Below are 13,507 nucleotides of genomic sequence, written 5' to 3' on the forward strand. Positions count from 1 at the left end.
CTGGGCGACAGAGTGAGACTCCAACTCAAAAAAAAAAAAAAAAAAAATGCCCCCCAAATAACCATATACTAAGAGTTTACAGCAAATTGCTAAAGTCCAGCCTCTACCACTTCAAATATAAGATGAACTCTAAATGATAAGACAGACACTTAGTCAACACACATATAATTTTGTTACTGTGCATAGGGTATTCAGCAATTAGCTATTTGTTGAAGGAAAGAATAGACTGTAGCTAGAGAGTTAGTGAGTAGTTTTTATCAATTTGTTTGCTTAATTATGTCTGAATCATTATTTCAGGGTGAGAATTATAACTTTCTTAGGTTTTGACTCCTCACCCCATAGCCTCTAGGCATCAATAAATAATAATTTATAATGGAAATTAATGAAGTTGGTATGGGAAATCACTACAGGATACCCCAGTGATCAAAAACACAGTTTCTAATTATGGAGCTTACGGTAGAATAATCTTCATAAAGAAAAGAAAATCTAAAAAGAAGAAAAAGGAGAAACGAGGGAGAGGAAGAATAATTATAAAATAAATTAATAAATCATGTACAAAGAGAAATTTCTAAATGAAAGTTAAGAGAATGGGAGCTTTGTCAGGTAATATTTTATGTATTTTTTTAAAAAAGAATTGAACTCTAATTTAGTGATTCTCAAACTTATGTTTTTGTCCTCAGCATCTTTTCTCTAGAGAATTCCAAAATGTTGTATCATTGAGATTTTATTTGATAATGTATCAACATGCATATTAAACATTCAACATCAAAAGGGAGTGTTTAGCAATAACTGGAAAGCAAGATAAACTCACAATAGGAAAAATATTCTAGCAAAGCCATTCAGAATAAAAAAAGGAAGTGCTTTGCCAAATGCAAACATTTGGACACTGTTGCAGGACAAAACTTTGCAGATAGCCCTTACATTCACCCTCATTGCTCCCACCCTAAGGGTCCAGATTTTTCTTTACACTCCCTTGGTCTCCAGCTTCTGCAGTAGGCTCTACCCAAGGTTCCTGATGTCTCTACACTTCCATTTAAACTTAACTGAATTAGAGCCCAGCTCTCAGATGAAGTAATTACGACAATCATTTCTTGCTAAGATACTAATGTGGGACTATGGTTTAATATGGCACTTTTCCCCCCATTAACTTGTAATAATTGCATTTTAACAAAAGCCTTCTTTAACAAAAGATGACTATTAGATTTTGACTTCACTTCCCAGTCTGACCCATTGGTAATTTTTCCTGTAGAAAAATAATGAAAATAGTTGAAGCCAGTCTGAACACAGCAGGAAAGAATGCCATGATGATGTGTGTCTGTAGTGGACACACCCACCTGGTGCCTACTATCCCAGTAACTGACATAAAGACTAAAGTTGTTTGAATTACTAAGTGGCAAAGCCTAGATTTATCCGCATTCTTATGACTTCATTCTTTTCTTTGCCATGGCTAGCTGTCCCTGAGAAAATTAAGCATGGTGAACTGTGCTAGTGAAAAGAGAGCCTGAAAGCAAGGTGAACAAAAAATAGTAGACAGTAGGCAGTGTTGTGGTGTGCAGGCAAATATTTAACAACATCCTCTCCAGAAAACAAAAAGTGACTTATGGTGTTTGCCAATTTGTGTGGTGTAAATACTCTCGCTGTGACCATTTTCAAACTATCAAACACATAGTTGTTTGATATTTGAAAAAAGTATGTACGCTTTTCAGAGACAATAAACACAAACAACTTTAACAGCATGGATAATAGTAAAATGTAAAATCAGTCGGATATGATAACTTTTGAGTTTTTATTACCTTTGTTTTAATATAATTTGTTTAATTATAAGTTGAAACAATTTAATGTTTATAATGGCTATGTTTAACAACCAGGTCACACATTTCCTGAATATTTAACCATCAGCTCAGCTAGAAAGAGCCACTTGCAGTAGATCTGACTGCCAGATTTTGAAAGGCTTAGGACAAGGGTAATAATACTATGGATGGAAAGAAAGGGACCTGTAGAAAATTTAGCAAAAAGGAAAATGTGATCCATCTATTAATAAATATTGCATTTTCAACATGTTTGAAAATATTAAAATATTACGCTGTATTTGTAAGTGGGTAGAATTTCATTACCTGTCAAAAATACAAAAAAGGTGTTTCCAAAAAATTAAAAACTAAATCTCTTCAATCTCTTTAAAAATATATAAACATAACTCTTTTGGTCCATATCTAACTCCCATAAATGAGTTTCCAGCTCATTTCAAAGTAACACAATTTGTGGGTTATTTTTTTTTTTAAAGCTTCCTGTGTCATCCTGTGCCTATTTTACTAAATTATCTTATACTATGACTTATAGTTTTGATTATCAAAAATGCCATTAGCCCAGTTCCATCAAACCAAATTCCGTAATATAAAGATTCAAGTTTGCTATCTATAATTGTTAATATTATTTAGTATTCCCTGGTAGATAGTAAACCTATATTTGTAGCCACAGAAATTTAGTTTATGGTTTATGTTAACTAAAACCCATTGATTTTAGGCTGCCTGGCAATCACCACAGACTGATCTTAGAGAAAAAATATGTTTAGTGTAGCTAAACCAATAAAATTGAATGACAATTCTGCCCCAAAGGAGTTCTCCATCCCCACCTCAGGCTAGTTTTAGAAATACAAAAAAACCAAAAAAAAAACCATCCAAAAAAACCAGGCTGGACAGGTGGCTCATCCCTATAATCCCAGCACTTTGGGAGGCCAAGGAGAGAGGATTGCCCAAGCCCAGGGGTTCAAGGCAGCCTGAGCAACATGGCAAGACCATGTCTCCACAATAAATCAAAAAAATTTGGTGCTTGCCCACCAAACACCCAATCTTGCAAGACCATCATCTAAAAGCCTTGCTTCTGCTGCATTCCATATCTCTGTGTCCATCCTTTGATTTTGGATAGGACTTCCTAGGAAGCAGCAGCCAGGAGAGACTACCAGTTCCAGGTTCTGTTTCATCACTGCAGCGGAAGAGAATGCTGGCTCCAGGCTCTGCTTCTCCGCTGCAGTGCTTGGCTGAACACTGGCAGCAAGGGTTGCAGAGGGAGCACAGCAAAGGAGGCCAGAGGCAGAGCACCACTGGAGAAGATGAAAGAGATACCCTGCCACCATCTTGAAAATGGGGCAGGAAAGTGCTCTCTGACTTGCTCACCACAAAGCAACAGACCGGATCAGACAGTAGGCTGTCTCCCTGCTCTCTTGATGGTTCCTTTGGCTTTGCAGAAGCTTGTCAGTTTAATGAGGTCCCATTTGTTTATCTTATCCCTTATGGCCTGTGGGTTTCGGGTTTTGTTCAGGAATCGGATGCCAGTTCCAATTTCCATAAGGGTACGTCCTGCATTTTCTAAGGCTCTTATGGTTTGAGGTTTTACCTCTGATCCATTTAGAGTTAATTTTTGTGTATGGGGACAGATAGGGGTCTTGTTTGAGTCTTCTGCATGTGGTCAGTCAGTTTTCCCAGCACCATTTACTGACTAGGTTGTCCTCTCCCCAGTGGTAGGTGGTGGAGGCCTTGTCGAAGATGAGTTGGTTGAGAAATTGAGGTTTTGCTTCTGGAATCTCAATTCTATTCCATTGGCCTATATGCCTGTTCCTGTACCAATACCAAGCTGTTTTGATTATTGTAGCTCTATATTAAAGTTTGAAGTCTGATAATGTGATACCACCTGCTTTGTTTTTTTTTTGCTGAGGATTGTTCTGGCTATTCTTGGTCATTTGTGTTTCCATATGAATTCCTGTGTTGTTTTTTTCTAGGTCTGAGAAGAATGTTGCTGGTAATTTGATGGGTATTGCATTGAATCTGTAGATTGCCTTAGGTAGGATGATATTTAGCATCATGTTCACAATGTTGATTCTTCCAATCCATAAGCATGGGATATTTTTCCACTTGTTTGAGACATTCTTGATTTCTTTGAGCAGTGTTTTGTAGTTTTCATTGTAAAGGTCTTTCACATCTCTGGTTAGAAAGACGCCAAGGTATTTCAGTTTCTTTGTGACTATTGTGAATGGAATTGTGCTTTTTATTTTGGTTTCTGTTTGTTTATTATTGGTGTAAAGAAATGCAATTGTCTTTTGCACATTTATTTTATATCCTGAGACTTTGCCGAAGGCCTTTATCAGTGTAAGGAGGTTTTTGACAGATTCTCTTGGGTTTTCAAGGTAAACAATCACGTCATCTGCAAAGAGATAACTTGACTTCCTCTTTTCCTATTTGCATACCCCTGATTGCCTTCTCTTCTCTGATTGCTCTAGCCAGGACTTCCAATACTATATAGAACAGGAGGGGTGAGAGTGGGCATCCTTGTCTTGTTCCAGTTTTCAGGGGAAATGGTTCCAGCTTTTGTCCATTTAGGAGTATGCTGGCTGTGGGTTTCTCATAGATGGCTTTTACTATTTTGAGGTATGTTCCCCGTATGCCTAGATGTTCAAGAGTTTTTATCAAGAAGCGGTGCTGGATTTTATCAAAAGCTTTTTCTGCATTTAATGATATAATCATGTGGTTTTTGTTTTGACATCTGTTGATGTATTTAATTACATTTATGGTTTTATGAATGTTGAACCAGCCTTGCATCCCAGGAATGAAGCCTACTTGGTCATGATGGATGATTTTTGAGATGTGTTGTTGAATCCGGTTTGCTAGGATCTTGGTGAGAATTTTAGCATCTATGTTCATCAAAGATATTGGCCTGTAGTTCTCTTTCTTTGTGGGATCTTTACCTAGCTTGGGTATCAATGTGATGTTAGCTTCGTAAAATGACTTGGGGAGAGTTCCATCTTTCTCAACCACCTGGAATAACTTCAGTAGGATTAGTATCAGCTCCTCCTTAAATATCTTGTAGAATTCTGCTGGAAAGTCATCTGGTCCAGGGCTTTTTTTTGTAGTAGTAGTTTTCTTATCACATAGTCAATTTCCTTGATTGTTATTGGTCTATTTAGGGTCTCAATTTCTTCTTGTTTCAACCTAGACAGGTTATGTGATATCAGAAACTCCTCCATTTCCTTGAGGTTTTCAAGTTTATTTCTATGTACAAGTGTACATAGTAGTCTCTAATAATCTTTTGTATTTCTTCAGGGTCAGATGTGACTTCATATTTTATGTTTCTGATTGTGTTTATTTGGGTTTTTTCTCTCTTTTTCTTGGTCAGTCTAGCTAGGGTACCATAGATCTTGTTTATCCTTTTGAAGAACCAGCTTTTTGTTTCATTGATTTTTTTAATAATCTTTTTGTCTTCTATGTTCTGGATTTGGGCTTTTATTTTGATGATCTGGATTCTTCTACTGAAATTAGGGTTTTGGTAGTCGTGCTTTTCCAGCTTCCTTAGGTGGCTTTTTAGGCTGTTAATTTGTGATCCTTCTATTTTCTTCATGTGCATTTGTAGGGATATAAATTCCCCTCTTACTTCAGCTTTCATGGTGTCCCAGAGATTTTGGTAAGTTGTTTCTTCATTTTCATTTGTTTCCAGGTATCTTTTAATCTCTGTTTTGATTTCATTGTTGACCCAGGAGTTGTTTAGCATCATGATGTTTAGTGTCTAGTCTTTATGGGTTTTGGGGGGACTTTGTTGGTGTTAATGTTTATTTTTATTCCACTGTGGTCTGAGAAGGTGCATGGTAAAATTTCAGTCCTTTTAAATTTGCTTGTTTGATTTATGGCCAAGTATGTGGTGGATCTTAGAGTACGTTCTGTGCAGTGATGAGTAGAATGTATATTCTGTGATCTTTGGATGGAGTGTTCTGTAGGTATCTATTAAGTCCATTTGGTCCAGAGTCACACTGAGGTTTTGGATCTCATTGCTGATTTTTTTGTCCTGATGATCTGTCTAGGGTTGTGAGTGGGGTGTTGAAGTCCCCTGCTATGATGATGTTGGAGTCAATATCTTTTTTTAGTTTACCTAGAAGCTACTTTATGAAAGTTGGTGCTCCTATGTTGAGTGCATATATGTTTAGGATCGATATTTCTTGTTAATGGATTGAACCTTTTATCATTATGTAGTGACCTGTATCTTTTTTAATTTTTGATAGCTTAAAGGGTATTTTGTCTGAGATTAAGATCACAACTCCTCCTTTTTTGTGTGTTCCATTTGCCTGAAAATTTGTTTCCCGTCCACTTACTTTGAGTCTGTGAGTGTCCTTTCTAGTAAGGTGAGTCTCTTGAAGGCAATAAATTGTTGCCTGGTGATGTTTTATCCATTTTGCCATTCTATGTCTTTTCAGTGGTGCATTTAGTTATATTTTTCTTTTGTGCATTAATGTGCATGTGAGGGTTTGATCTGTCCTCATCTTTTTTTCTTGTTCTTCTTTTTGTTTTTTGTTTTCTGTTTATGTGTGTATATGAATGACTGAGTGTTCATCTTTCAGTTTTATTTTCTTGGTTTGGTTTGCTCTTTTGTTCGTCTCTTTTTTTAGCTTAATGTATGTGTGAATATATGTGTGAGAGTTCAACCTGAATTCCTTTTTTTTTCTTTCTCTTTTTCTGCTCCTTTAATTTTGTGCTGGGTGTGTGTGTGTGGGCTTGGTTTTCCTGAGGTTTTTTTTTGGTTTGTTTTTTGTTTTATTATGCTTTGTTGTTATTCCAAAATGTTTTGGGGTGTGTGTGTGTGTGTGTGTGTGTGTGTGTGTGTGTGTTCTATTGATTTTTGCTTTGGTTTCTGCTTTCATTGTTGTATTTTTTCATTTTTTATTTTTATTTTTAAAAATTTTTGTCCATCTTATTTCATTCTACTCTTCTCTGTTCCTCTTATTACTAATACTATATCTTGGAATCAGGGGATACACATATGTATCCATTGCAACATCATATAGAGTGGTGGTGGGGAGTGGGTCTCAGGGAATCCATACCACAATTAGTAAACACTGTGATATACAAGTAATTTCTGAATTCTAGCTCCCTATCCTCCACCTTATTTGACTCTCAAAACTACAAGAGACAGCAAAGCTTCCCACCCACACTCCTGTTTCAAAATAGAACAAATCCGGAGCTCTGATCAGGGAAGAACAGAGGGCTGAGCAAATATCAGAAATGAAAGCGTCTCAAACTGCCACTGAATAATGAAACTAAAGAGAAAAAAAGAGATCTGTCACAAATGAGGAAAACCCAACAGAAGACCACAGGTAATTTCCAGTGTAACAAAGAGAAAACACCTGAAAAATCAAACCTCAGAACCCAAACAATGGCAGTCACCAATGACTGGCCCCAGAATATGACAGGGATTAGGGAATGGATGAAAAGAGTGAATAAGACTGAAAAAGACAAGATGCAACACTGAAAGAACTTGTATCAGAGATTTTGTTTACCATAAAAAATTTCATCTAGGAAATAAATAACATGATGACAACCATGGAAAGTAGAATTAATCAAGCAGAAGAATCTCAGAACTTGAAGACCAGAACATGGAATTAACCCAATCTGTAAAAAATATAGAAAGAAGACTCAGAAAGAAAGAACATAGCCTACAAGAGATGTGCGATTATATCAAGAGGCCCAACCTATGCCTGAATGGTATCCCAGAAGAAGAAAGGGAAATGAATACCTTGGAGCAAGTATTCCAGGAGGTTATCCTAGAAAACTTTCCCCATGTCACCACAGATGTGACCAGCCAAACACAAGAGATACAGAAAAACTCCACAAGACATCAAATGAGAAGACAAACCCCCTAGACATATAGTAATTTGCCTACATGAAGTAGGCACAAAAAATTCTAAAGGTAGAAAGAGAGAAAGGTCAGACTACTTACCAGGGAAAACCAATCAGAATAGCAACAGACCTATCAGCAGAAACACTAGAAGCTAGAAGGAATTGGAGCCCAATATTCAAAGTCCTCAAAAATAAATTATTTCAACCAAGAATTTCCTACCCAGCCAAGCTCAGCTTCATCAGTGATAGAGAATTAAAATCCTTCCCAGACATTCAATCCCTAAGAGGTTATGTAGCTTCCAGACCAGCTCTACAGGAGATGCTTTAAAAGGTATTAAGCATAGAAGAAAGACAAAAAATGACTGTACACTTCCCAAGAGAACAGCAGAACACAGAATCAACAGAGAATACATTGCAACAGCAAACCTGAAACACCCATCATACATCAACCCCAAAGCTAAAAGAAAACAAAGAAAAAACTTTATAAGAACCTCATGATGAGAATAAATGATCACATTTCAATAATCAGCCTGAATATGAATGGATTAAATATACCACTGAAAAGACACAGAATGGTAAAATGGATAAAAAACCATAGCCCAATTATTTGCTGCATCCAGGAAACTCATTTCACCACAAGGGGCACACACTGACTAGATGGAAAATAAGTTCCAGATGGATCACAAAACAAGGCAGGAGTAAGGATCTTAATATCAGACAAAACAACCTTTTTTTTTTTTATGCATTGGAGTCTCACTTTGTCACCCAGACTGAAGTGCAGTGGCCACTCCCAGTCACCGCAGCCTCGACCTGCTGGGGTCCGGCGATCTTTCCACCTCAGCCTTCCAAGTAGCTGGAATTACAGGCATGCGCTACCACGCCCAGCTGATTTTTTGATTTATTGTAGAGATGAGGTCTCGCTGCCCAGGCGGGTCTCAAACCCGCGGGCTCAGGCAATCCACTCACCTCAGCCTCCCAAAGGCGTAGGATTACAGGCTGAGCCACCAAGCCTGGCCAAAATGACCTTTAAGTTACCCAAAATTTAAAAAGATACAAAAGAACACTACATAATGAAAAAAGTTCAATCCATCAATAAGAAATATCCATCCTAAACATACATTCACCCAACACAGGAATACCAGCATTTATAAAGAAACTACTAAGTAAACTAAAAAAAGATATTGATTCTACCACTATTAGAACTGAGGACTTAAATACCTCACTAACAACCCTAGATTGATCATCGAGGCAAAAAATCAACAAAGAGATCTAGAACCTCAACTTGACACTTGGTCAAATGAACTTAATAGATACCTACAGAATATTCCACCCAACAACCACAGAATATACATTCTACTCACCACTACATGGAATGTACTCCAAGATCGATCACATTCTTGGCCATAAATCAAGCATAAACTAATTCCATAAGGTTGAAACATTGCCATGCACCTTCTGAGACCACAGTGGTATAAAAATAAATATGAACACAACCAAAATTTCTCCCAAACCCACAAAGACATGGACACTAAAACAGTATGATGCTGAATGACTACTGGGTCAACAATGGAGTCAAATGACAAGTTAAAAGATTCCTGGAAACAAATGAAAATGAAGAAACATCTTACCAAAACCTCTAGGATGCCATGAAAAGAGTTCTAAAAGGGAAATTTATATTCTATAAACACACATCAAGAAAATGGAAAGATTAAAAGTTATAGACTGAGAAATCACCTAAGGGAGCTTGAAAGACAAGTCCATCAAAACCCTAACTTTAGCAGAAGAACCCAGATCACCAAAGTAAAAGCCCAAATATGGGACATAGAAGACAAACATACCATAGGGAAAAATCAACAAAACAAAAAGCTGGTTCTTTGAAAGAATTAGCAAGATTGATGGATTCCTAGCCAAAATGACCAAGAAAAAGAGAAAAAGTCCAAATAACACAATCAGAAATACAAAAGTTCACATCACAACTGACCGTGAAAAAGTACAAAAGATTATCAGAGATCACTATGCACACCTGTATGGAAACAAACTTGATAATCTAAATGAAATGGGGGACTTTCTGACATCACACAATCTCCCCAGGTTGAAACAAGAAGACACTGAGATACTAAATAGACCAGTATTAATCCAGGAAATTGACTCTGTCATAAGAAAACTACCCATAAAAAAAAGTCCTGTCCTGGATGGCTTTCCAGTAGAATTCTACAAAACAAGGAGGAGCTGATACAAATCCTATTTAAAGCATTCTAGGCAACTGAGAAAGATGGAATTCTCCCCAAATAATTTTACAAAGCTAACATCACACTGATACCCAAACCGGGTAAAGATCCAACAGCAAAAAAAGAGAACTACAGGCCAATATCCCTAATGAACATAGATGCAAAAATTCTCAACAAGATTCTAGCAAATCAGATCCAACAACACATCTCAAAGATCATCCACCATGACCAAGTAGGCTTATCCCGAGAATGTAGAGCTGGTTCAACATCCACAAGAGCATAAATATAGTTAAATACATCAACAGATATAAAAACAAGAACCACAGATTATATCATAAGATGCAGAAAAAACTTTTGATAAAATCCAGCATCTCTTCTTGATAAAAACCCTCAAATACCTAGGTATATAAGGAACATACCTCAAAATAGTAAATGCCATCTGGGATAAACCCACAGCCAGCATATTGCTAAACGACAGAAACTGGAAACATTTTCCCTGAAAACCAGAACAAGACAAGGCTGTCCACCCTCTCCCCTCTTGTTCAACATTGTTTTGGAAGTCCTAGCTCAGGCAATTAGACAAGAGATGGAAATCAGGGGTATCCAAATAGGAAAAGAGGAAGTCAAGTTATCTCTCTTTGCTGACAATATGATCCTATACCTCAAAAATTCAAGAGAATCTATCAAAAAATCTGCTTATGCTGGGAAAGGACCTTGGCAGAATCTCAAGGTACAAAATAAATACACAAAAGACAGTCGCATTCTTATACACCAACAACAAGCAGGCAGAGAAACAAATAAAAAGCAAAATCTCATTCACAATTCACAAAAAAATGAAATACTTTGGCATGTACCAAGAGAAGTGAAAGACCTCTATAATGAAAACTATAGAATACTTCTCAGAGATATTCAAAAGACACAAATGGAAAAATATTCCATGCTCATGGATAGGAAGAATCAACACTGTCAAGATGTCCAACCTACAAAAGGCAAGCTACAGATTCAATGCAATATCCTTTAAATTACCAACATCATTCTTCTCAGACCTGGAATGATAATACAGAAATTCATATGGAAACATAAATGACCATAAATAGCCAGAACAATCCTTAGCAAAAGAAACAAAGCAGAAGGTATCACACTTCCAGACTTCAAACTTCACTGTAAGTCTACAAAAATCAAAATAGGCTGGTATTGGTATAAGAATAGGCATATAGACCAATAAATAGAACAGTATAGAGATTCCAGAAGCAAAACCTCAATTTCTTGACCAACTCATCTTTGACAAAGCCTCCACCAACACCACAGGGGAGAGGAGAACCTATTCAGTAAATGGTACTGGGAAAACTGGCAGATCACATGCAGAAGATTGAAACATCACCATACACAAAAACCAACTCTAAATGGATCAAAGACTAAACGTAAAACCTCAAACTATAAGAACTTTAGAAAATGCAGGAGACATGGAGACATCCTTATGGAAATTGGAACTGGCAACCAATTCCTGATTAAAACCCCAAGTGCCCATGCCATTAGAGATAAGATAGACAAGTGGGACCTTATCAAACTGAGTAGCTTCTACAAAGCAAAAGAAACCATCAAGAGAGTAGGGAGAAAGTCTACAGAATAGGAAAAAATATTTGTCAACTATATATCTGACAAAGGCCTAACATCCGGGATATACAAAGAACTCAAATGTACTCAAAGGATAAAAACAATCAGCCCTATTAAAAAGTGGGCAAAAGACATGATTAGTCACTTCTCAAAAGAAGACATATGGACAGTCAACAGACACATGAAAAGTGCTCAGCTTCACTAATCATCTGAGAAATGCAAATCAAAACCACATTGAGATACCACCTAACCCCAGTAAGAATGGCCATCATTAATAAAACAACAACAGATGCTGGCAAGGATGCAACGGGGGATGGGGGAAAGGAATGCTTCTGCACTACTGGTGGGAATGCAAACTAGTGCAACCTCTTTGGAAAACAGTATGGTGATTTCTGAAAGAACTAGAAATTGACCTGTATGACCCAGCAACCCCTCTATTGGGAATATACCCAGAGGAACTCAAATTATTCTACAAAAAAAGATACTTGCACACGCAGGTTTATTGCAGCACTATTTATAATAGCAAAAGCATGAAACCAACCATACTGCCCACTGAAACCAGACTGGGTTAAAAAAAAAAAATATGGTACATATACACAAAGGAATATTATGTAGCTACAAAAAAAGACACAATTATGGACTTTGCAGCAACTTGGATGGATTTAGAGTCCATCATGCTTGGTGATCTATCACAGAAACAAAGAACAAAGTACCATATGTTCTCACTTATGAGTGGGCCTTGAACAATTATCATAATACTATAAGAAAGGGATTGACAGTAGTAGGAAACTGCCAGGGAAGGGGGGGCGCACCCCATCAACAAGAGTACCTGAATAATGAACATTTTTACACCTAACCCTGAATTGTACCGCACATCTTTAAAATTAAAATTAAAAATTAAAAAAAAAAATTAGCTTGTCATGGTGGCATGCACCTGTGGTTCCAGCTACTTAAAAGGCTGAAAGGATCACATGAGCCCAGCAGGCCGAGGGTGCAATGGCCCCGAGCGTGCCACTGCACTCCAGCCTGGGCACTGGAAGACAGAATGAGACTCTGACTCAAAAATACAAAACAAAAAAACAAACAACAAAAAACACCAGACTCTATACTTCGACACTTGATGAAATACTAGTTAGTGCAAAACCCTAGCCACCCCTCCTTTTGAATAATCCTGAGTATATTAAACAGACTTGGAGAGAATTTTTAAATACCCAATCTGAACTTTTACTTCATCATTTCTTCCATTAGAAATCAATGATCGTTTAGGTCTTTCATGGGGTACACCTGGAATAACCAATGCAATAAACTGTTGTTCTGCTTCTTCTGCCTGCCATTTGCCCCTGCTACCTTGTCCTCTTGCCTCTTATCCTTCTTCACTCATAACCATCCAGTATATGTTTACAATGGACTTATACATTGGTCTACTTAAAAATTGTGACAGTTTTCAAAGTTCTGGCTATTTCTAAAAGAAACTACTTATTCATTAATTATGGAATCGCAGAGACCCATAAGGTATACATATTTTTCTTCTCTGTAACTTTTAAACTAACTTTGAGGCTAGGCAAAGTGGCTCACAACTGAAATCCTAGCACTTTGGGAGGTTGAGGCAGAAGGATGGCTTGTGCTCAGGAGTTCAAGATTAGCCTGGGCAACATTGCAAAATCATATCTCTACAAAAAAATTTAAAAATTGGCCAGGTCTGGTTGTGTGCACCTGTAGTCCACATAATAGCCCACATAATCCTATGGTTAGTCATAACCAAAAAAAAAAAAATGTGGAAGGCAGGCAGAGGAAAGATTGGGGAATCATTTGAAGAGACTGTGATAATAAATCCCAAACTCCTGGAACATAACTATCACTTTGCTTTAGTTATTTTGATAAGTGACAATGATGGGGAGAATTGATTTAAGACTCAAAGTCATCTAGTGACTATATTTTTTTAAACTCAGATAAATAACATTTTAAACATTACAGTTGTTTTATCAATTTAGATTTAATGTGCTTTTGTAGTCA

The 13,507-nt window shown here is 37.0% G+C and overlaps 1 protein-coding gene across 1 annotated transcript in view; it reads right to left on the reverse strand.

Annotated features, from left to right (window-relative positions):
- Positions 1-933, reverse strand: part of CFTR (cystic fibrosis transmembrane conductance regulator) — a 160,750-nt gene extending 159,817 nt beyond the window's left edge. Inside the window, exon 1 of the mRNA XM_021714281.1 lies at positions 922-933. Coding sequence (XP_021569956.1) covers positions 922-933 — 12 coding nt within the window. The remainder of the gene's footprint in view (positions 1-921) is intronic.
- Positions 934-13,507: the final 12,574 nt, after the last annotated feature.

The sequence above is a fragment of the Carlito syrichta genome, unplaced genomic scaffold (assembly GCF_000164805.1).
Source record: "Carlito syrichta isolate Samal-C Ts95f unplaced genomic scaffold, Tarsius_syrichta-2.0.1 Scaffold305571, whole genome shotgun sequence".
NCBI lineage: Eukaryota > Metazoa > Chordata > Mammalia > Primates > Tarsiidae > Carlito > Carlito syrichta.